Source organism: Stylophora pistillata, chromosome 6 (assembly GCF_964205215.1).
Source record: "Stylophora pistillata chromosome 6, jaStyPist1.2, whole genome shotgun sequence".
NCBI lineage: Eukaryota > Metazoa > Cnidaria > Anthozoa > Scleractinia > Pocilloporidae > Stylophora > Stylophora pistillata.
The window spans coordinates 35,309,757-35,333,660 of record NC_142524.1 but is presented as its reverse complement, the minus strand read 5'-3'; the positions used below and the strand labels follow the sequence as shown (position 1 = coordinate 35,333,660).

General features: G+C 38.5%; 4 protein-coding genes across 6 annotated transcripts; 3 read left to right on the top strand and 1 right to left on the bottom strand.

Annotated features, from left to right (window-relative positions):
- The first annotated feature begins 27 nt into the window (after positions 1-27).
- On the top strand, positions 28-8,124 carry LOC111318891 (cation channel sperm-associated auxiliary subunit epsilon). Its single transcript, XM_022921751.2, has 14 exons — positions 28-717; positions 858-920; positions 1,097-1,144; positions 2,071-2,166; positions 2,369-2,427; positions 2,694-2,766; positions 3,782-3,834; positions 4,034-4,084; positions 4,478-4,526; positions 4,800-4,879; positions 5,540-5,639; positions 6,188-6,274; positions 6,514-6,677; positions 7,010-8,124. The coding sequence occupies exons 1-14, from the start codon at positions 631-633 to the stop codon at positions 7,164-7,166; spliced, it is 1,167 nt and encodes a 388-aa protein (XP_022777486.2). The 5' UTR covers positions 28-630; the 3' UTR covers positions 7,167-8,124.
- Positions 8,125-8,254: 130 nt separating this feature from the next.
- LOC111319180 (alpha-1,6-mannosyl-glycoprotein 4-beta-N-acetylglucosaminyltransferase-like) lies at positions 8,255-14,443 on the top strand. Its single transcript, XM_022922004.2, has 3 exons — positions 8,255-8,653; positions 10,672-10,764; positions 11,308-14,443. Exons 1-3 carry the CDS (start codon positions 8,431-8,433, stop codon positions 12,495-12,497), a joined length of 1,506 nt encoding a protein of 501 aa, XP_022777739.2. The 5' UTR covers positions 8,255-8,430; the 3' UTR covers positions 12,498-14,443.
- On the bottom strand, positions 12,119-23,077 carry LOC111319191 (protein arginine methyltransferase NDUFAF7, mitochondrial). 3 transcript variants are annotated; one of them, XM_088762589.1, is made up of 12 exons: positions 22,661-23,077; positions 21,932-22,026; positions 20,686-20,745; positions 20,270-20,350; positions 19,945-20,052; positions 19,300-19,446; positions 18,688-18,837; positions 18,312-18,364; positions 17,999-18,206; positions 17,334-17,439; positions 14,096-14,163; positions 12,119-13,020 (listed from the first exon to the last, which is right to left on the bottom strand). In XM_088762589.1, the coding sequence occupies exons 2-12, from the start codon at positions 21,980-21,982 to the stop codon at positions 12,874-12,876; spliced, it is 1,179 nt and encodes a 392-aa protein (XP_088618715.1). In that variant the 5' UTR covers positions 21,983-22,026; positions 22,661-23,077; the 3' UTR covers positions 12,119-12,873. The 3 variants fall into 3 exon arrangements, with proteins under 3 accessions (XP_088618715.1, XP_022777749.2, XP_088618716.1); XM_022922014.2 differs by lacking the exon at positions 22,661-23,077 and adding an exon at positions 22,181-22,310; XM_088762590.1 differs by lacking the exons at positions 12,119-13,020; positions 22,661-23,077 and adding exons at positions 14,676-14,733; positions 22,181-22,310.
- Positions 14,581-17,134, top strand: LOC111319201 (uncharacterized). The gene is made up of 5 exons (XM_022922024.2): positions 14,581-14,747; positions 15,407-15,518; positions 15,894-16,255; positions 16,593-16,706; positions 17,003-17,134. Exons 1-5 carry the CDS (start codon positions 14,645-14,647, stop codon positions 17,020-17,022), a joined length of 711 nt encoding a protein of 236 aa, XP_022777759.2. The 5' UTR covers positions 14,581-14,644; the 3' UTR covers positions 17,023-17,134.
- Positions 23,078-23,904: the final 827 nt, after the last annotated feature.

Sequence of the window (23,904 nt, the reverse complement as noted above, 5' to 3'; positions counted from 1 at the left end):
TTAGGGAAAGAGCAAAGAGCCTGTTTTAGAGAAGTGTTGGTAATGCACTGGTCATTGCAGTGGTACTACCCATATACTCCACCGACAATTTTGAAAAATTTGATGGCTAAAAAGCAGGCAGAAGCAGCATTAAAATTAATCAATACAAACCAATTAGCAACTGTCCAAAAGAGGAATTAGCTGAATTACTTCTTAGAAATAAATCTGCATAAAGAAACACTGACAGTAAGGGTAGTTTCCAAAAATGATCTTACTATTGGTTAGAAGTGCAGAAATATTAACAAGGATTAAAATAAACTGTCAGTAGTCATTTTTAGCATAAAAAGTCTAATGTTTTGGAAAGCTTTTGGAGTCTTGCTTGACACTAGGTGTAGCCAGGCTTTTTCAAAGGGAGGTCACACTTTGTCAAACAGAGGGTACTCACCAGATTGTCGAGTCGACCCCCAAACCGTTTTTTACCTAAAAAAAGGTTTCTAAGGAGGAGGTCACAGACACCCGAGTACACCCTCCCCCCCAAGCTACGCCCTGGAGTCTGAATTCCCGTCGACTCAGAGAAACACCCCGCAGGGGCCCCTGAAGAGTAAGAGGCGCAACTCTCCTCATGCCTAAACTCCGTTTACCACTGTAAAAATGGCGGCGTTGGGTAAAGCTCTCACTTTATTTAGTTTTGCGCAAATACTTGTAGCATTCAGTCCAACATTGGCGAAATGTCCAAAGGTCAGTGAACCATTCTCAAAGAATCATTATTAGCTTGAATTCGTATGGAAAGCTTCAAAATTTCATCAAAATTTCAGTCATGCTTCAGTCACGGTAGTTTTAATTTAGCTCACCAATGGCGGCCGGTAATTTTATTTTAGCACGAGGCTCTGTTCCATAACTTCAAGCCAGCGTACTTCTTAGACAAAGGAGAAACAATTGAGGTAAGAAACGTCGAGTCAGTTTTTTCCCTTCTTCCTTCTATGCGTTTTTACAATAGCTGTGCCAATTCATGTTGAACAGTGCCTCAAAACAAGCGCTTCAAAACGGCACAGACTGCTGCCATGCCACAACTTCGTATTTGTCATCATACCTTCCTTCCCTTTTATTTTCATCACAGGTATGGGCCACGCTTATTCCTGAACCTTGGGAAGATAATCGACTTATCGTAAGTGAGCTAACAACAAGCTTTTTACAGTACTTACAGAAAACACAAATAATCCGGCCGGCAGGGTACATATTGGCACTGCACATTTTCATGCGGTTAATAGTTATTGCTGTGTGGTTATCTTCAAGTCACAAGAGAAACTTATTACGGTAAAGAACCAATGCACTGACATGGACATTTCCCAAAAGGGAAAATTATTAACCCTGTACAATTCTTGGAGAAAAAACTTTTCAAAGAACATCCTTTTTTCATACTATAATAATTTGTGATGCATCAAGGGAACAATACAGAATGACATAGGGAGAATCAAGAACAATAATTCGGCGACACACCTGGTGAGTTTTTCGCTGATCGGGGCAAATTTGAGGAAAAGGAGAATTGACTTTTAAAGCCTGGAATAAGGTGTTCATTTCGAAGGGACTCTACATTTATTAGAATTTGGACACCGCTGTTCATGTAATTATGGTACCTCAAAGGAGTAGGACTCTAGCTCTGTTAGCATAACAGTAGTGCCTCCTCTCCTTATCTTGTCATGTGCTGATTAGCTGTTCCGTTTTATCAATTTAAAATGCAGCACCATTAAAGTACAGTTGAAGACTTATCTTTTTAAGAAAGCTTTTAATTTGTAATTTTATATTCTTATTACTAGTATTATTTATGCCATCTATCCTTAGATACTATATGAACTTTGACTTTTTTAAAGTACAGTTGAAGACTTATCTTTCTTCTTAAGAACACTTTTAATATTGTACAGCGCTTTAGAATATTTTAATAGTTTAAGCGCTATATTAAATGTAATAAATTATAATAAATTATTGTAAACCCAAACATACAAGTAAAATGTTGGGTGGTTAGGAAATCCAGTACAAAATGATAATAAAATGCAATAATGTAGAGATGAATGACTCAATTCCTGTATTTCACAGGGTAGCCTTTCAAACACTGAATGCTTGACTTTCAGTCTAGCAAGTCAGGAATCATTCTCAGATACACATGGCATAGGAGTTATCTCTAGAAATGTAGTAAGTATAGTAAATTACTTTTAGAAAATAGAAATGTAATTATTAATTTAGAATTTATCTGTTAATACTCATGTTGCTGTCTTTTTACATGTATGTGTACAAGGTTGCTAATTGTTTTCTACAAGTGTATCTAAACAGGAAGGATTAGTTAGGCTAAGATTTATGAGCCACCATCAATTATTTCACTGGGATTTACTTGCAGACAGTTTCCATCAGAGAAAGAGATAGGCATAGAAGAAATGCAGTATACAACCACATTAGGTAGTAATTTTAGAAGCAAGCATGCAGGTAGTCATTAATTAACTTGGTTACCACACATTTTCAAGTTACTCAATGGTGGAGCACCCTAACCTCTTGTCAGGAGATCTCAGGTAAACTATTCTTTGGAGAAGCACATTCTTTTCTTCCAAGTTTGCCTGTGTCACTGACTCAGTGTCACCTTGTAGTTCACAAGGTAGTTAGATGCCAAAATTTAATGATTTCAAGAGTAACTTACTAATGACGTAAAGACTTTTATTTGTTTTTAGTGAAGAGAGCATCACTGTTTTATTTGGTGTTGAGGCTTTTTCAGAGGATCACTCTTGTGTCACTCTGAAAACTGTAAGTATCGATACAAGTGAACCATAAGTTTTGAGTAGTTTCTTATAAAAATTACAGACAAATATAATCATCAGGGACCAGAAGGGCTTGGCACTTTACCTGCACTGTTTTTTTTTCCTTTTGTGAGTTATCATCTTTGACAGGGAAATATTTGCATTAGTACTTCTTCTCTAACATCATATGCCTGTAGAGTATGGCAGTGCATATTGCAAATCAGTCTGGTACCACTGTAAGGCCAGAGTTTGTACTACAAACAAAAAAAGTTGTGCAATTCCCAAAGGAGGACAACCAGATCCTAGCAAAGGTTTTTAATCCTTTGTTTCCAAAGAGTGACTAGGATCAAATTTCTTCTCAAAATGTCACACCTGATTCAAGCATTAAAGGGAGTAGAATAAAGGAAATGATCACCGTAATGTATTGATTATACATGTACCTATATTAATTATTGACAACAACCTAGTATGGGTGGTAAGGTGAGCACTTTGTACTTTAATTCAGTAAATGTACTACTCGCAGTAATCTTACTATACTGGAAATACCCTCATGCTGTAAAATTATTATAAGTCCGTGAACTCATATACTTCCATATATGTGATGTAGGGGGCGTTTTGCGAAATCACAGGCTTTGCGGGCAGGTGTATTTTTTCCTTGCCCTCCCTCTCTTACGTTGCCCATTTTTTCACTTAACACCTACTCCCTCAGCAAATATTTCCTCGCCCCAATCCTCCACTGTTACCAAATCTAAGATGGCGGACTAATACAAAAATGTGCACTCGTGCATCCAAACTATGCCGGCACTGTAGGTTAGTTAGCCTTTGGCAATGAAAGAGTAAGTCCCTTTATGTCTGAATGACAACACTACAATCACCAACCAATCAAAGTAGCTCTCGATTATTAAACATGCAAATTCTCCTTGTCGACACCTTTGGAAATGTAAAGAGAACAGTATGAAGAATATGCATACTAATTAGATGTATTCTAATTAATTTGGGATTGTGTTTCATTATATTCATAGGAGACAAATGTGACTGTTGGTTGCCCTTTTAACCGGCATATAGTCTCCAGAGGGTGAGTTAAGTAACACCTGATGCACAGATTTATTCTCAAGAAAACAATTTCTGAAACATACTTAAAACAAAGCAAAATTTCTGGTATGTGTGCAACATTTTTAAAAGAAAGTAGGTTAGGTAGCTTTTGGGGAAATTTTACTTTATGGTACTAAGTAGATCAGGACATTTTTATTGTAAGTTCATTTTTAATTTTTCAGAAAACCTACCAGATGTAGCAGTTTCAAAAACTTTTCTTATGTTATTTCAAGGTAAAGGTATCTTTGTAACTATTAGTTATTAGGATGGGGTCATGATGGAAGAAAATATTTGGAAAAATCATAACCAACACAAAACTTACAAAGTAGATAATTCAATTGTTAACTTTTAAATTTCTTGAAAACCATTTCAACTTCATCTATGGGGCTTGACAATTCAATTGTTAACTTTTAAAATTCTGGAAGACCATTTCAAATTCATGTATGGGGCTTGATGTATAGGATGGAAAGCTCGAAGTTTTCCTATTTCTTGTGGTAAACAGTGCTGTAGGAAATTTAATTCACTTAGACGTAGGGAGGGTGACATTGCTTACCTCACTTAGCTTTTGGCCCTTGAGTTTCCTAAATCAGATGAGACAATGAAAATTTTCTGCTTTTTTGCGGCAGTGGTCAGCAGAGAGAAATTTCCCCTGAAAATGATGAAGTTTCAGACAAGGTAAATTTTATTAAAGTTCCACGTTTAGCTTCCCAAATAGAGAAATTAGAGCTCGATTAATTTACTTTTATATGGATTTTCTCTCATATTTCTCTGCCAAGTATGCTCATAGAAACGCCTGGTTTTTCCAAGTGCGTTTCTTTCTTGTTTCATTAAACTCGCCCAATGACGTTCAGTTTGTGGTACACGATTCATACTTCATACTTCGTATTTTGATCAAGTACTTGATTTTATTCTTTGCCTTGATATGCTGAAAACGGTTTGTTTTTTCAGACAGTTGCGTATGACCTTCTCAAACTGGGCTGTCCGTTATCAGTGCAGAGCAATGAACCATTCAAACCCATCATTGACTTGTAAGTTTTGTTTTTTTGTAACGCCTTTATCACTAGTAAATTACCTGTTCGGGGTGTTCAGTGTAAGTAAACAGTTAGGTAAAAGGGGAATTAAAGTGCGAGAGGAGAAAAAAAAAAAAGAAAAAATCAGGGGAGATTCTCAGTCACATCCCTTTACGTTCGCTTTGTATTCACGCTGTCAGTCTCTGGCCCGGCAAGGCTGGTTCAATCGAATGTAGGGAACCGAGACCTAACAAGCAGGTGTATCATGAATGGTTTTAAAATCTTAATGTTATTCCAGTACTCGGAACTAACCTCTTGATAAGTACAAGTATCAGTATTGTTATTTACGAATCTACTACGGTTGATTTTATTTTTTTTAGGATTTTTGTAGGATTTTTTTTTTAATTTTATTTTTTTTAGGATCGAGACATTTTAAAGTTCATGAGTTTTGATTTAGTATTGATGGTAATTAGTTTTTAAAACCCATTTAGTGGAAAACTAATAAAGAGGATTGGATTGGATTTTTTTCACTATTGCTCTTATGTGTGTCCTCCTTTATTTCCAAATGAAAACAAAAGCGGGAGCAATGTTTTCCGATACGAAAACTTTCCATGTTATTTTTAATACGACTTATTTCTCAAAGATTACGCAAATTCTTGAAATTTTTTTGCTTGTCAGATATGATGGAGAAACGTTTGTGAAAGAAGTGGACGCAAACTATGTGCTGCGGGAACAGCATGGTCGAACTGGCTACAAGTATAGTAAGACCATGAAGGAGGTCAGTAGCTAGTTTGTATTTTGATTATTGTTTTCCTCCTCCAACCTTGGTGAACTTCTTAGGATGGTACAAAAGTTATAATTTATTGATCTACTGATAGCTCTTCAGTTACGAAATGCAAACATTTGGTAACACAGTTATTTGAAAAGTTTACGCTAAAAATCGCCCTAAACTGAGATGGAAAGTGAAGACGGCAGAGAAAAACGTGCTGAGTTGGTCTTGGTCTGCTGAAGTAGAAAACGTTGAACTTATACTGAAGAGATTCTGGCAAAGAATGTTACAGTGTTCGCAGTTGGATCGATGGAAGAAATGTTAAAGGACATATCAAATTGGGTTGAATAGCAACTAACTATTCGACTATGTGAACATGTGAGCTTCAACTTCATCTTTTTGCGAGTAACTTCCTGTTTCAAGTATAAGGCCATGGAGAAAATCACACTTAAAGAGTTCAGGAGAAGTCAAGGAAGGCATCGAATTTTTTAAGACTACGAAGCAAAATGATTAACCTCGTATTCAATGAGAAAGCTTTTTTTTTCTTTTTTAATTAGGCTGGGTGCATGAGGGAGGCGCAGAGCTGGGAAAAGATGATTAATGCCATGAAGGGTGGAAGTATTGAATCAGCGTGGTCCAGGGAGGTAAATAATAAAAAGAGAAGAACAATGAGTCGTAAAACATGCACTGAATGTTCATTTGTTTCCATGTTGCATTCTCTAAACCAACTAAGACAACTAACAATGATCGACGAACAATGTCTTAATGAGGTCGTGTGATGCCATCCGTTCAAGTTTATCGCAATATGTGATTGGTCAATTTCCGAATCTTTGAAAGACTGCAATATTAAGGACTTTAATCTGTTTTCGTTTTTATTCTCCAGAACTACCAAAGTTGTTTTCAAGAGTCTTCAGATAGCTCTATTTCTGCGGCTAATCTTGATAAACAATACGAGATCCTCAACAGTTCTGGAGCCGCCTCGCACATTGTGTGGAATGATGTGGGCACTTTTGTCTTCCTCCTGAAAGTTCTTGATCCTGAATTTAGGTAAAGGACTTGAACATTGAATATACGTCGAGTGTACTATCGAGATACGGGGTTATCGGAATACGGGATATTTGGGTAGAAAGTTATAGGGATACGGGATTCTTGAGGAAAAATCAGCGGGAGACGCGATTTTTAGGGATACAAACCATACGAATTAACGGGACGAGGGATATTAATTAATAGGTTACGGGATACTAAGGGCCTCCTAATGGGCCTTAGGAATGGTCTCTATTCCTGTTCCTTTAGCGTGGGCTACGATTTATCATGAGACTGGACTGCCTGTGACCCAGCTGAACACTGACCATTATCAACGAAATACTTTGTCATTGCAGCTTCTGTAATCTGACTCTAGAGTTTGGTGTTCAAGTCCATGGTGTCAGGAGTGCTATGCAAGAGATTCCAACCTTTGTGGTTCTCGGTTCAGCATGCCTGACTATTATCATCCTGGTGTTGTCTGTCTACCGCACCGCTGCACTGTGTTCACAATGACCTTGGGTCCTTCTCGTCTGGGAGGAGGGGGGGGGGAGATGCTTTATCAAGTTTCATGAAACAGAGAAAGGCCTTTCTTCATAATACACTCGCAAGAAGTGGATTTTCGCGTTTCACGTAGAAAGAAGTTTCACACTCATTATTCTCATTTTCGGTCAAATCTTCCGTTATCAAAAAGTGCCCTATTGTTCCAGTACAAGTTTTTGCATGTTAGCGTTAAACGAAGACCCTTTTGTTACTCGTAGCAGTTAGGAACTTTTTCCAAAGCTAAGCGCAAAAGGTTTGCGCAGAACATGTTTCCACTATGTTGATACATGTTTTGTCGAATACTACTTACCTCGGTCACGTGTTTAGGACCGTTGGTGATGCGGAATGATGTAATTTACACCGAACTGTACCTTGGATTCGGTGAATCCGAGGTAGTAAAGATCTACTGCACAGGCCATAAGGGAGCTTGACGGAAAACAAAGCAGCGTTTTGCAAAGAATTCTAATAAAAAACAAATTTCAAAATAACGATTGTTAGATAAGGACGACAGGTAACAGCGAAAGCGTTGTCTTTTTCTTAACTCGAAATATTTTATTTACACAGCTAACACACCGCAGCAGTGGTACAAGGAAACTAAAAACAAAAATTGACCAAGATAAACAGAAAGTACAAGTAAAAACGAATACAAAATCAGGAAAAATACTTACATAACATTGATGAAGCCTAATATGTAACATCAGTATAGAGAACTGCGACTTAAGGAAAACTGAGTTATAAAAGTGATTAGGCGTAAAAGAAACTGGCTTTAAATACAAGAGGACTGTGAGATAGCGTGTGGTACGAAAAACTTGCTAAAAAAATGTGTAACCGACGAAGAAAAACGCAAACAAGCTTAACAAATACACTAATGAGGAGGTGTGGAAAAGTAAATGACGAAATAAATAATAACTAGCGAGCGCTTTAGATCTTACACGACGTGTTACTTTTCACTACTTCTTTCGAATCGCCAAAATCGAAGTAAATTCGTTGCAAAGAATTTACACCCTTTTGGAAGTTATCTCATGTAGAGTATTTTAGATGAAGTTGTAGTACGTTAACTAAAGGAAGTAAACAAAAGTACTGTATCAGGCCAGTTTAGACCTACCGAAGGTACAAAATTCACGAAAACTTAACTCAATATTTCCAAGTAATATTGCTCCTAAATTTTATCAAACTTCAACAAAAACCCCGAGCCGCGAGAGGCAGTTGGTGTTTTTCCGTGCAAAACGTCATATTAATGGCTGCTGGAAGGTTACTACGGAGAACTTTCCGCTCTATTACTTGGAATTTTCTCGGTAGAGTGGTCGTAGTAGCAGCTGTGGCGGGAATAACGCTGTTCCTTTGGATAACTCAGTGTACGGATGGACGCGAATATCTCACTACCTCAAGTGATATCAAACACATAAACAGTCTGGGAAAGCCCACAACTGAGCCATCTCAAACGTATTCCCTCGAACCAAGTAAGAACAACGTTTTTTGTAATCTAATTTAGGCGAAAATCGAACAATTACCGTTTTAATCGACAAATCTGTGAGACGATGTGGAACAATATACGATATTTTTTGTGGGTTTGGAGATATTGATCTTAAATGTTACTCTGCTAAACTGTTACGGTGGAACTGTTCTGTGAAGAACTGCACAAACTCGTGTTTGAATCCACATGATTAAACTGATGATGAAAACTTAACTTAAAGCTTTTCAGAAGATCTAAATGTGACGCCACACCACTGATTTTAGTATGTCGGTATGACGTTTGATTAACAAGCGAAATAATTTCGAATTCAGTCTTCAGCAAAAATAACAAATTGTATTGATCTTTTGCTTGTGTTGACGAAAACGCTTTTAAAGTAAGTTTTTTTGAGGCGTTCTGTTTTAAAACAGATTTCGTTATTCATTATTGGAGGCGCCGTATTCCGTAACATGGTTCAATAAAGAGCAGCAACTGAAGTGGATCAATATCTTAATATTCAAACTGATAAAAATTCTAATTTGGCTCTATCTGTACAGTGTTTAACCGATACATTCCTTTTAAAAACTTGACGTATTCACATGATATTCTCGATAATTGTAGTGAAATTTTTCGAACAAAGAATCACGCATTTCTGCTAAATATGTTTTTCTTTTCAAAGAAACAATGCACTAAATCGCTTTTCAGGAAGAAATTGTGTTCGTAAGTTCAATGGCATTCTTGAAGGCCGAAGATTCACTATTTATTTCCTTGGTGCAATTTACTTCCCAAAAATAAAACCACAGAGAGTGTAGAGGGAGATGTTACCAATAAGTTCAACCTAAAGCTTGTAGTCTGAAGCGACGTTCTAATATCATCAGGATTGTCAATGGTAATAGAACTGAGTGGAGTCCAGTTGTGTGATGATACTAGTGCTTATCAAATCGGCCGACCGCAGAGAGGGAACCTGATGTGTAAACCACGATTTTCAAGATTAGTAAACTTAGTTATTACATGGCTGTGTCTCATAAGGACTGGGAACTACCGAATTCACGAAATCAATAATGAAAGCGGTCTAGATTTTCCCAACTAGACCGGTCTAGGAAAAAAAAGGTACAAAGATTATAAAAAATTGGCATATAGGACACAGCCATATCTTATTAACCGAGCTAGGTCGGTCTGTATGGGAGAATCTTGACTTCGATCGCTGGTACAGACCTCCCTGCGTTCGGTCTGTACGGGCAACCTCGGTCAAGTTTCTCCCATACAGACCTCCCGCTCGGTTAATAAGAACTACGTAACGCACTGAGATTGTAGCTGAAGGCCTTTGAACAGGGGCTTACTACACAAATGTCATTCCAACTTACCTGTGAAAAGGTCTTGAAACCGTCCTGCTGAATTTAGCTTATCGTGTCGGCATTGACGTCACCGCGTGTACGTTAGTCTCGTTATTCACTACAAATTAAAGCAGGTTTCCGAATGGAGTGCAGCGTAAACGATGATGTACGAGATCACTCAGTGAGAGAGAGTGAAGTTCTACTGTTTTTGTTTTGTTTTGAGGTGTTTTTTTCTCTTCATTTTTGTTATAAATTAGGCAGAAAGTAACGATAATCAGGTTACGCTGTTGTATTGAATGCTCTTTGCGTTGGAGTGTCAGTGTAACCAACGTTATTGCGATCGCGACAGCCTATCAGAACCAGGGATATCTTCTCGTTTAGCCACCAGGCCCCGGTTATTTCAAGAGTATATAACGGTATGCATAGGATAAATTTCTCTCCGGTGAACAGCTCAGTATGTTTTGTTTTATTCTCTTGTTTGGGTGGTGTTATCCGCCTAGCTTTGAACAACTGAGCCCAGTTGAGACCCGCGAAACTGGGGCCAAGAGTGCAGCAAAAAGCGGACGAGTAGCATGTGATTGGTTGCGGGGGGTGACGTGTTTTTTTTTTTTTTGTTTGTTTTTTGTTTTGTTTGTTTTTTTTATTATAACTAACACAGGATATACGACTCTAAGAAAGGTTTTGTTGTTCCTAGAATCTTTAACGAAGCGTCCTTCCATTTGTCCCGACAGAGATGCACTTAAAAGTTCGAAAATAACAAAGTTGGGAAGCTATCCATTACAATCACGTAAGTGGAAAATGGTTTTGTTAAATTCCGAAAAATACGAGATGCTATAGGATATAAACAGTACTGAAAATTCGAAGTTCTGTTTGAAATCTCTCGCGAGTAACACTTTCTACACCCTTTTTCTTGTTCTTTTTTTGTTTTGTTTTTTTTAATCGGGAAAAGGAAAACATTGCTTCATTCCAAAGTAATACGGGCCGGTATCTTGAAGGATCCGGAAGCCAAATTAAAGAATCTAAACCATTTCATAACTATCAATGTATCGAACGTGAACTCTAGCAGAACGACACAACTTTACTGACTGGCAAAATCGACAGGTCACAGCTGAATTACGCTGCTGTAGTCGTGCAGCCAATGACATCACAGGAAAAATGACCAATTGGTTCTTACGAACCCGAAAATTTCACCCAACTGACAGCGCTCGACTGACTTCCGCTGACGGTTGCTGAAATGTCTCTAACTATTCGTGACAACAATCATTTTGAGGACTTTCTCACCAGGACGATCAGATCAAACGACACAATTGCATTTACTTTTGCTTTAAAGGTTTCCTTGCGATTGGAATAGCATCAGTGGCAAGGCCTACGGGTGAAATGTACTTACTGCAAACTACCCAGCGTTTACTTGACAACACAAGTCAGAGAGACAAGGATAACATATACACTGTCATCTTTCTTGCTGACTTGGATGAAGCACCAAGATCCACCGTAAGGGAAGAGCTTTCTCGAAAGTTCGGTGAATACATTGAACAAGGACTATTGACAGTAATTGAAACATTTCCCGAATTTTACCCAGAACTTAACAATATCAAAGAGAAATATGGTGACTCGGACAACAGACGAACGTGGCGTTCTAAGGAGAATGTCGATAATGCATTTGTAATGTGCTACTGCAAAGATTTCAGCCAATATTACATCCATCTGGAAGACGATGTTAGATCTTCTCCAAGCTTTCTCCCTAAACTGGAGCATTTCATCCACGACCAACCGAACCCACATTGGGTAATGTTAGATGTGGCCAAACAGGGAAGTGTTGCGAAACTCTATCAATCTCGCGATTTGGAAAATGCCGCGATATTCTACTACCTTCTGTATGATGAGATGCCTATAGACTGGTTAATGAATCATTGGACAAAAATAAAATCTGTAGAAGACGCAGAATTCTACAACAAACCACTGGCGTCGCTGTTTGAACATATTGGTGTTACATCAACACTGATCGAGAAAGCTCCTCAAGGGGCAAGTGTTGCAGAGCTCTTTTTCGACGAGTATGATCAAAAGTTTAAAGGATGTAACCCCCCTGCCATTGTGACTTCGTCCATGTCTTCTATCCAAGGCCAACCACAAGATGCCTATGATAAAGGCGATGGTTATTTTTATGCAGAGAGTTCCAAAAATGATGATTACATCTTGATAAAGTTCAAGTTACCTACCACTGTTCTAAAAGTGTTTGTGGACACGGGTTCTCACAGAGCAATTGACTATCTGCTATATTCTGGTATTCTGCAGGCCAGTTTTGAATCAACGGAGTATGGTGAATTGACAAACGAGGAAGATTCTTGTGGATACTTTACTACTATTGGAGCATTTCGCAAGGGAAAAGTAGAGTTTTCTCCTAATGAACCTAAAGAGGTCACTTGTTTACGAATTGTATTAACAGAGGATTATGGTGGTCGAATTTTCTTTCGTGAGATTGATGTTTGGGAATCGCTTACCAGCAAAAAGGATGATGTCTAGCTTAACTTTGCCCTACCCGCTCCCCACCTTCGCATTTCTACGTATTCTTACTTTTCTGAGGGAGAGAGAGAGAGGGGAGAAAAAGAAGCGCGTAATATGTCACTGGTTCTAACAAGATGATTTTATCGTTCGTTTTCCTTCCACTTAAGTGATAACATTGTCGGAGTCTAGGTGTCCATATAGACTCCTGCTGACAATAAGAAGACGACCAGCCGCGTAAGAAGCAGATTCGATGAATACTCCTCTCACGAACCAACGCTCATCAACCAAACCACTGACTTTCTTGGCTTCCCTGTGACATCTACAGCTCGTTATACCACAGAACAGTGTTTAGCTCACTGTCAACTGAATTCCACCTAAGGGACCGCTGCTGATGTCATCTGAAAGCTGCTGGTTCAGGAAGTCCGTGTTGAACAAGGCTGAAGAACTTGAATTTTTCTCCCATCTCTGAGGGGCTTGTCAACATTTTGTAACCGCTTTGAAGCTGCTCAGCCTGTGAGGAGCTGGCATTTTGCAGAAGGACCTGTATAACAAAAAAATGAACTCAGCAAAATATGTAATATTCATAAAGCTTTCGTTACTATAGTAGACGGTTATTCCACAGTGACAGCAAATCAGTTTTATGGCGCCGGGATTTTCCCAAAATTTCCTCTGATTTTCTTCTGAAGAGGTAGGAACTACAGTTGTTAAATTTAAATAAAAATTCACAGTCAAACTAAGTGAAGCGTACCCCTCAAGATTACATTAATGAATTGATCATTTGGATATTGAACCCGCCAGTCGTTTCAAGAATGCAATAATGAATTGGTTATTTGATTATTGAACCAGCTAGCCGTTTCACGAATGCAATAATGGGATTGATTATTTGAATATTGAACCCGATAGCCGTATCCGTTTTGAAAAGGCGCGGATCATTGTTCAAATTAGAAGTCCATTTCTGAAGTCCAATAAGATTGTTCTATCTGACAAGGAATCCTGAAAATGAACAAACTGCACTGTAAAAACACTGCGGAAACAGTCGATCGCAAATATAAAAAAGTCTTGCGATGGCTTCGCACGTAAACTATTTTTTTCGACCATGAATACACACAAGAATTTCTACAAGTTCGTCAAGATATAAATAGGCGGAAAAAGCTCTCGATGACATTCCATTTACAACATTTACAAGAAGTTCTACACAACACTCGAACTCACCTTTCCCACCATGTCTGACGCCATGTTGAAATAGTTCCGATCCATCAACACGTGTTCGCATAGTCCAATCAGAAATAGACTTCTGATTTGAACAATGATCCGCGCCTTTTCAAAACGAATACGGCTATCGGGTTCAATATTCAAATAATCAATCCATTATTGCATTCTTGAAACGGTTAGCGGGTTCCACGTTCAAATATTCAATTCGTTATTGCGCTCCTGAAACGATTAACGGGTTCAATATTCAAATAATCAAATCATTAACGTAATCCTGAGGGGTACGCCTCACTTAGTTTGACTGTAAAATATTGCATGTTTTCCACAATTTCTTAAGGGAGTTACGTTACATCTTCGCGCTGAAAGTTTGGAGGAATCTGGCCGAAATAGCGAAGAGTATCACTTACCTTCATTCTCATATCAATTCCCATTTTTTGAAGAAAGGAACTTTGCGTTACTGGTCCAAATGTTTGAACTGTCAGATGAGGAAATAAAAAGTTGTGAAAGTTATTCTTTTGACATTAAGATGACAGTAAATATAGGCCTGTTGGAAATTTTCCGTCCAAATTTTCTCGCAATTTCGTAACTCCGTTAACCTCAAGAAGTGGTTGAAATGGGAACTCCTTACGACATCAAAACATAAGCCAGCGAACAACTAAATAAGATGGAACGTGTCTACCAGGCGGTGTTGTCTTGATGGAGTCAATCTCCGTATGAATGTCGTAAAAACGAAATAAAAGTAATCACAACGCCCAGTCCCCAACTCTTTACTCGCGTATTCAGCGCTAACCAATCAAATCACTCCGCGCGCTTAAAGAATTCATCTCTATTGTTACGTCTAGAGCGCGGGGAAAATCTCATTCGCAAAGACGCCACTTTAGCGAGAAGACCTTCTTTTTGAAGCTGCGCGATAAAGAGGTTTTTAGACGAAGAGTTTCCGTGGTATAATCGAAACAATGTTGTACAAAGTTATCACTTGTTTCGTACTTGTGTTTTCATATCCAATATGTTTGCTGCTGAGTAACCATGCGGCAACGGTGCAAGCCTACAAGGCAAAAGGTGAGTACTGCATACATATGAAGCCGTCTTTTAAGCTTTCTTTCGCAAAACGGAAATATTTTCGTAATCGTATCGTCTGTGCACAGACTTTGTCTCAGGGTTTGCTTTGACTGAAAGTTCTGTTCAAATTTAATACAACAGTACCTTCTTTTCGAAAATGAGTATTTGAAAGTAGTTTCGCTCAAAAGCAAAAAGCTTGTATGGTTGTGAAAAAAAAAAAAAACGTCATAATCTGAGACTTACTCAGCGCGCGCGCGCGCGCTATTCAGGTCCCTATTTCCAGTCTCCTTTCTCTCACTTGCCTGGGGGACGAGAAAAGAGTCTAGGGATGAGGTTAATATGACACGTAAGCGAGCGCGAGCAAGTATTTAATTTCAAATGTTAAGCATTAAAACGTCCCGTAACTTGAATTAAGGAGATGTAAAACTAAAGTGATATCAAAGTTAAGCTTTGCATGGGTACATTTGCAACGTCCCTTGAGCGCTAAATATTTGCGACGAATTCCCGAGGACACATTAGAGCCGAAGTATTGGTTTCTTCTCCAAAGAAACTGTTTCATTGCAACTTCACGGAAGCTTAACATTTCGAGCGAATAAACTGATCATCAACTTGAAGTTGCCAAACATAAATTAATCGTCTTTGCGTTTGTTCTACTGCAGGTATCATACCTCCCTTCTCAAATCGAGCATTCCACATCGGCGTGTGGTTATTTGTTCTGTGGTACTTGTATCTTTTCCTCCAGTATTGCTTCGCATTTTATAAGCAGTGCAAGTAAGTTTAAAGCAAATTTGTCCTTGTTACATTGTGTGGCTGAACCGCTATTGTATCCGAAGCCTCTCTACTGATTTGACATAGCTATTTCTGTAAAAATAAAACTTAGCATGGTGCCGGTGCATAAGACAAGGCGTGACACAGACAGACCTCATAAAGCTGTAGGTGAAATTTAACTTCTCTTTATGAAATCAGTAGTCCAGCAAGTAAGCAAATGATGAGATATGGAAAACCTATCCGCAGAGGGTATTATCTTGACGTAGTATCTATTTCTCTTCACCAACTCACAAAGGAAACTATGGCACCTGCACACAAGAAGTAAGAAACAGATCTCGGGGACTCAACAGGCAAACTTTTGATTCTCTCTTTAAACAGAATTCGTTACTCTCCTGGCTGGTCCGTAAAGGCGGAGAGAATGGGGCGCAGTGTTTGCCTCGCTCCCGAACTGTCTTACATCGATAGCAGTCGGCAGTTCTGCCTTGAAATTGTCAGTCAAGTCAACAGCGAACGAGCCGAACAAATTCCTGAGTCAAAGTCAGCAACAGTGTCTCATCCCCAGATCTGTGCTCAAAATGAATCAAACCGTGCCCACGTCACCTTCACGCCGTTCAAACCCCTGAGCATGACTAACAAGGGTGTGTCCCATGTCCACGGTTTGATCAACCTGTTACTTGTTAAGAGACAAAGACGGGATTTTCTTGGACCCAGGTCACCACTGTCTCCATTTACGCTAACAGGTGAGAAGTGACGGAGGAAAATTATACAGTTGTCATGAGTGTGACACAAGGAAACATGTAAGTCTTTCTTAGAAAATGAGAGAGTCCGGGTTCGAGTAGGAAGTGAAAAGGTTACCAGGTACAAGATTTGATATGCCCCAAGCCTTGTCTGAATTAATCTCTGTTGTTGTGTGAATATTTTCTTAAGCTCAATTACTAGGAAAGCGTGACTCATTTAGGGCAGTCTTCAGAAGCACCTCATTTTAATCAAAATCTCATTAGGGGAATACGTGCCGTGATCGATGCGCAGACATTCCCAAGTTTTGATAACTTTTCATATGTCTTTGCATTGTCACAGGTCCTCTGAACCACTTCCCTTCGTGCAACACCGTAATGGACCTGGCACTAGCACAGCGCCGAAGGCGAGATTTCATTGGTCCCAGGCCTTTTCTGAATCACTTCCTGTTTGCAGGTGATTGCATTAAAATGTTCTTTTTTGTGTATGAAAAACGTACTTTTTGTAAATACCTTTAAACGCCGAAGCCTTAGCACAGTACCTTAAGAGACAGTCTCGTGCTTAGAGATTTCGTGGGGGATCAATTGAGCTTTTTTGTGCAGTTTCCCTTGTGCTAGATTTGCATTTTGCAGCAGCGTAAAAGAACGTAACACAAAATAACGTAACGCAGCATTACGTAACGCTTCAAGCTGTAAACGTCTGCGCCATGTATTATTCGCACAACTAAATAACATTTTCTATTCTCTTTCCAGATGACGATGCTCTTGATTAGGACAAATACGTTGAAGATTCTGAATTTGTGCTGACAGTTTTTTGTGATTCTTACCTGGGTTCTGGGTTCAAATCTTTGTAAATTGAAATTAATAAACCTCTGCTTGTTACAATATGTCTCTTTATGATTTTTAGCTGCTTTGTTTTCAATTCTTCGTCATCTTCTTATTATAAAAAGAAGCAAACGAAACGCACGACGACTATTCTGGAAGAATCTTCATCCAATATGCAAGGTTGAAGAGTTCCTCTGTGGTAAAGAATAATGTACTATACTTTTTAGATGTGATCAAAAGTTTGGAAGCTTTTACCAACCTTTCCCATGGGTAGCCTTTCTAAGGTACGAGAAGTCAACATTGGCAGTGACATCTGCATTTCCAAGATCCTCTAAAACATCATGTAACCTATGCTTCTTGAAGGACTATAGAGAGTAAAATATGGGAAGACAACAATTGACGTACTAATAAATATCCATTTCCTAACAAAAAAAATTTTATTAATATTTTCAATACCGACTTACAAATTTCAACGAGTGCTTACGTTCTCTTTGGTGCTACAAGTCTAAATAAAATTTTGATTGATTTTTTTAATTGAAAATGGGTATGTGAGGCCCTTCTCACTGATACCTGACACCAGATAAAGTTACATGTGGCATGAAAATGTTGTGGGTTTAGAAAAAGATATTGAAAAGTAAATAAAAAAGAAAACAAGAAGCCCAACAATGCCTTGAACCTTGACAGCTTCGTACAAGCCTTTACAAGAAAGTAAAAAAAAAAAAAAAACTAGCATGATTCTACCATTAGCAGAAAATCCCCTCTTGGAAAACTTTCAGGACTGGTAAAGCACCTCCATGCTGGAGATATCCGTTAACAAATACAAAAGAGCAGTTATGTCAGTTCCTGAATAGAGGTGTTTTCCAGAATAGAAGAGGTTCTCTTGTCCTAGTGTTGAGCGTCACATGCCACTCCTATCCAACTCACCCTCAGTGTGTGCCTTTGGCTGCCATCCTCTCCATAATCCACAATTAAAGCGCACCCACCATGTGCAGCTATGGCTTCACTCATATGTTCCACAATGATACCACCCTGAGGGCACACCTCAATCTGGTTCGCAGAGGTGCCTTGAGGCACTAAAATCTGTGAGGCTATGGTGGGTGTAGGGGCTAAGACAAACCTCAGCTCTGAGGACCTGTAACAGTTCCCAATAAATATCATTCGTGAAAGACATTGCAAACAAGTCTCAAATTAAAATGTATGCCAAATGGAAAAATTGAGCCCTTCATAATGTACATACTCTTTTTCTGGTGAAATATCAACAAGAACTTCTCTCCAACCCTGATCTGTTTTCTGGTGAAAAAGAAAAATTATATATCTATCTTGTGAATGTGCTTGTAATGATTACATTGTTAAAAAACTGATAAAAATAGCACCTTTAACATTTAAATACAAGAGAAGACCCATTTGTGATCTGGTTTTCCAGCTCTGGAGGCTACAGTGCTGTTTGTACTTCTTCAGCTTCACTTTTGTCATGCACAAATCTTACACTCTTTATGTAGCCTTTACATACTCATTGAAATCCAATCTTGAGATGGATGTTTATTCCCGAAATAGTCCTATGAACCCTCTGTGGTGTAAGCCTCTCTATTGATAGCAATGATAGGAAGCCTTACCTGGAACTGATGGACTGGAAGGGCATCAAAGAATTCATGAGCAATGAAAAAACAGTTTCCATTACAAGGAATGTCTTGAATTGCTCTGTACCATGACACTGGGGTACCACTCCCAGTGACACACTTTTTGTAACACAAGTCCGATCCATCCTAGAAATGAATAATTTGTAATTTCTATAACTAACAGTGGGAGCAAGCATTAAGTACTTAAACAAATACCAGTACACAAAATCTATTTTTTTCAGTGAACACTATTAAAGCTACGTCTCCCACAGCAGGCAAATTGTTCACAAAGTCATGGAAATCCTGCTTTCAATAGCAAGTGGCAACTAGGAGCATTACTGTTTTCCCTGAATGGCATGCTTGTCCATTACAGGTTGCCCACTTCTTATGTCTAGACTCCCCTACAAGATTTTGGTATCTCTTTATACTCTGTGAGAGTAGTATGTCTTTCCCAGTGGAAAAAAAAAGATGACCTGGCTGAGGCTTAAGTCCACATGTACTGGTTAGGAATGCAGTGCACTAAAAGTTAGGCTGCTGGTCCCCTCTGAAATTTTTATCATTCAATGCTTCGCCTCATTAATGGGGGAGAAAAATATGTTTACTACATACCTCCCTATCTGTAACAACATTCTGTTTTTCCTGGTCATATCTGTGATTTACAGTAAGAATCTTTTCTTGAATTTCACTCAAGGCTGGACTGACTTCTACCAGATGCAAACTAAGTTTGCTATGAAGTTCTGGAAACTTGCCAAATACCTTATTTTAACAAAAAAACAAAGAAAAGACATGGTTAGGGCTAGAAAAAAAAATTTGAAAACAGGCAGCATCAACAAAAATTCAGAATGACCAAATGACCTCTAGCTGCTGGTAAATCATCCCTGGTTTCTGTAACATGCCATTTTTCAGAGTTTTCAACTTCTTTTGGATAGGTATCCAACCCATCACAGAGAACCTGGGAATTTAGTTAAGTTTCCCTGGCTATTCACTTTTACCCATTGACCTACGCTCCTGGGTTGAGAGAAGAACTGTGATCGTAACTAGTCTTTTACCCAAGAAAACCAGTCAGTTAATTCACACCTGTACTTCTCAATTTAGGGTCCTGAGTAGCAACCACTACTTCTCCAAAACAGAGTTGGTCCTTGTACTTTTGAATTTTATGTCAGAAAGTATCCAGCAGAGTTCTTTATCCATCAGCAAGCTCTCAATATAGGATCAAAATTTGAACAACTTAATTCAATATTAAACATCACTTACCCTCAATATATCTGAAGCTAGAGTGCCTCGGCCAGGTCCCAGCTCAACAAAATTAACATTATTCTTTCCAGACAATATCCATTGGTTTACAAACCACACACCTACAAGCTTGTTACAAACAATTCGTAATTAATTAATGAGTTAATTTGCAAGAAAGAAAGACTGAAAAACCAATGCTGAAATTCTTATCATGGATTAGCCATCATTGTTGCCAACAACCATACTTTTTGGGACTAAAAAAGCTAACCCTGACCACAAGATCATGCCACAAGATAAAAAAAATATTCATTTCACTCTAATCGTATTCTACAATCAAAAAAAGTACCTCTCCAAAGACCTGACTGATTTCTGGTGAAGTAGTAAAATCTCCAGCTTGACCAAATACATCACTGGTCATATAGTAACCCTAAAAAATATTAATGGTATTATTATTTTGTGCAGGTAAGATTCTATAACATGGTCTCCAAGTTATGTAAAATAATGAAAGCTGCAATTTCATGTTGGAATAAAAGTCAATTATTTCAAATTGTTTACTTCTGGCCACCATCAGCCCCAAATAAAAACTTTGAAACTGGAGTTGATCCAAAATTTTCCATTCAAGTGATAAGATATAACTGAGTACAAAAGCTGTCCTGCTGTCTTGTGAGGCCTTGAATTAAACCATCATTTCACAAAACGTCTGAGATCAACAAAATTAACAATCACATTCTATTCCAAAACCCAAAATGAGACCCAACTTACAGACAATGGATTAGTTAAAACTTCTTGCATGAAGGCAGCAACTGTCAATGGTCCTGTAGCCTAATTGTGTGTTTGATAAAGTCATAGTTAGCACTCAAGATTGGATACCCATCTATTGACTGTGTCAGTCGCTTGAGTTTTTGGTTATTAAACCCCATGTATAGCCTGCAGAGCAGGCAAAATTTGGGCAAGCAAGAGCTCAGAATTTTCTTAGCAAAATAAGGCTGCCATCTTTGATTTTAATGGAAGCAGAAGGCTCGAGAGAGAAAGAAATTTGTACTAAGGGGGTGAGTAACAGTCAAAAGCAAGGGAAGGGGCTGGGGTGGGGGTGAATATTACACTATCTTCTCATCCCTTCCCACCCCCACCCCCCCCCCCTTACCATCAACTCTGACATCAAATCAAACACGGCCGGTTAAATAAACAATCACACACTTCTTAATGTTAACTTGCCCAAATAAGATGCCTGCACTGTAGGCTACCTCCTGTATAATTTGGATATATCAATAAAGTTGAAATGGTAAATTGGCCACCGTAATGATTGCAAAAGCTGACATTTCGAGTGTTAGCCCTTCGTTGGAGCGTTAGCCCTTCGCTCCGACGAAGGGCTAACGCTTGAAACGTCAGCTTTTGTAATCGTTACGGTGGCCAATTTACCATTTCAACTTTGTTGATATATCCAAATCATTTCATTGCCCCCACCGACGCAACCTTAAACAGTTTCTTCAGAAACTATCAGCCTTTACCTCCTGTATAAACCTTTCTCCTCTTCATAGTACAGGCTTTGTTCAACATTAATCAGTTATATTAGTAGTACCACCTGTCTTGCCTAAAACATTCCATCGATATGATTATTCACTTTTGTATGATTGCTATTCACATTTATTCACTTTAAAATGTGTCTTTTTAGGGCCACAAAAGTGATGAACAAAATAATGAATAGAAATAAATACCCTTTTACTCTTTTCAATTCAAATTATATGAGCTTGTAATCAAACAGGAGAGTCCCTGTTATGTTAAAAATAGATAATTTTCCACACACATAATGCATGGTTTAATGTCTAACACTAGTTTGGAATCATGATGTAGGTTATTCCATTTTTCTTAAGCACTCCTCCCCCCGCCCCACCCCACCCCATCCTCATGACATGCACATTTTCAATGGCATGTCCGAAATTTCGATCCTCCCTATGACTAACGCACATTTCGCACTCAAAGGCGTAATTACCAAACCAACCATTAATACCTTGATCCTCTTAATGAGATGTTCTTGCAAACTGGTATCCCCAGGGTGCATGGCGGAGGACGTAAACCTATTACATCTACACTTACTCCCACGAACTACAACAAAACAAGGGAACAAGAAATTTGTTAATCCTTTTTTAAAAATTATATCACGTCGAACTCAAAGCAGCCAGCCGGTTACGAATCGAAATGCACAAATGTGAATACATAAACAAAGTCAGGGTGATCTAAGCTTTTTACAATCCCGAACCTGGAACTATTGAAAAGTTACTGAGCCTGGATAATAAGCGGGCGGCCATCTTGGCCGCGTATTCTGGTGGTCTGGAACGTTCGAGAACTCAGTGGGAAGGTGGGCGCGGGGCCGGGGTGTTTGGAATTTTAGGATTGAGTCCTCCTTAACGAAACAAAACAAATGTTATGGTTTCCCGTCTTGAATGCGGTTTTCTCTTTTCAAGATTTTGAGAGTCCAGAGAGTAAGTGACGTATTTTTTTCGGCCTGTGCGAGTCTGTTCTTGCAGTTAGTTTGGTCACGTAACAAATAAAACTGCCTTACAATCAACGAACGAACAGCGTTTGACTGTAAAGGAAGCAAAGCGAATAAATTGAAAGTGTGTTACCACAGTAATATATAACTTAAACCTTTTTTAAGAAAAAAATGTAAGGATGTCGTGTTTTCTTGTAGTACGACCTTCCTCATTCCTCTGCCCAAGAAGGGCTGATATTTACTTACCTTATTCGGTACAAACGCCATTTTTACTTCCTCTCTGACCAGCCCAACTCTCTGACTGCAAGACCTCGGAATGAGAAACCAAAACATCTACCAGGAAACTTAGACAAATGATTGAAATGTTGTTCCTGACGTGTTACTTTTTTATTATGTTTTTTTTGTTCGAGTCGCCCATCCTTTTTCGAATTTTTTCGGAGATAATGTCAATTATCTTTCTAGGTTACGTTTAGGATAATTTTCGGTTTCTAGTTAAGGTGTAATCCGAAATTCCTCTCAGGTGGTGAAAGCGAAAAAGGCGTGTTTATCATAGGGTCATCATTCGTAAAAGGTTATTCGATTACCTTAGTAAGTGTTATTCGATTACCTTAGTAGCGGAGGAAACCACACACCTCACTTCTAGTCATTTTTAAGCTGTTTTCTATAAACTTTTTATAAAGCAAAAGAGTCAAGAAAACGAGCATTGATGTGGGTAACGGTTAACACCAGGTTGCGAATCTATTTCCCTGAATATAGCCAAAATTCACGGCCAAGTTAGGTTCTCTTTATGACCACTGAAGCCGAACGGCACTGCATCGCATTGTTGGGTCTTTCTACAGTCTGTTCTTCTTTTCCGAAGAATGCTTTCCAAACTTATGTTGTTGAATTATAAGAAATCTCTCAGGATCTCTCTGAAAATAAAATCGGCAGAGTTTGATTAGTCATAGGAATGTAGTTTTCATGACAGTTCATTAAGAAAAAATTGTTTATCGAAAAAGATTTGTTTATTAAAGGAGTGTCTGATGTCTTGATTTTATTGTTCAGTGGAAATTATGTTTTCCTTTTAATTCTAACAAGGGTAGTCAAATGAGCATCATTTCATTGTTCATTTGTTGATTCTTTGTCGTTAATCTTTTAATGTTTTCTAGCTAGTTTGTTTTCGGCACAGAAATTGCTGAGATGTCGATAAACTGAAGACGAAAATGAAAAATATTTTTCATACTTCTAACCATGCATGGTTCCCACTGTAACGCGACGAGTTGGCGAAACTGACTTTGTGGTAATCTTGATCACGAAATTTCATGTTGCACTCGATTTCGAAACAATATCATGCGCTCGTGACGTTCCAGCGTTCATAACAGACCTTGATATTGCTACTCGCCATTCCCGCGGTTAAAATTTCTATTATCTGGTGAACAACTCGACGGGAAGTTATGAAGTGCAGACTAAAAGTATGTCACGTCGTGATATACCAACCAGTTTGTTACCCA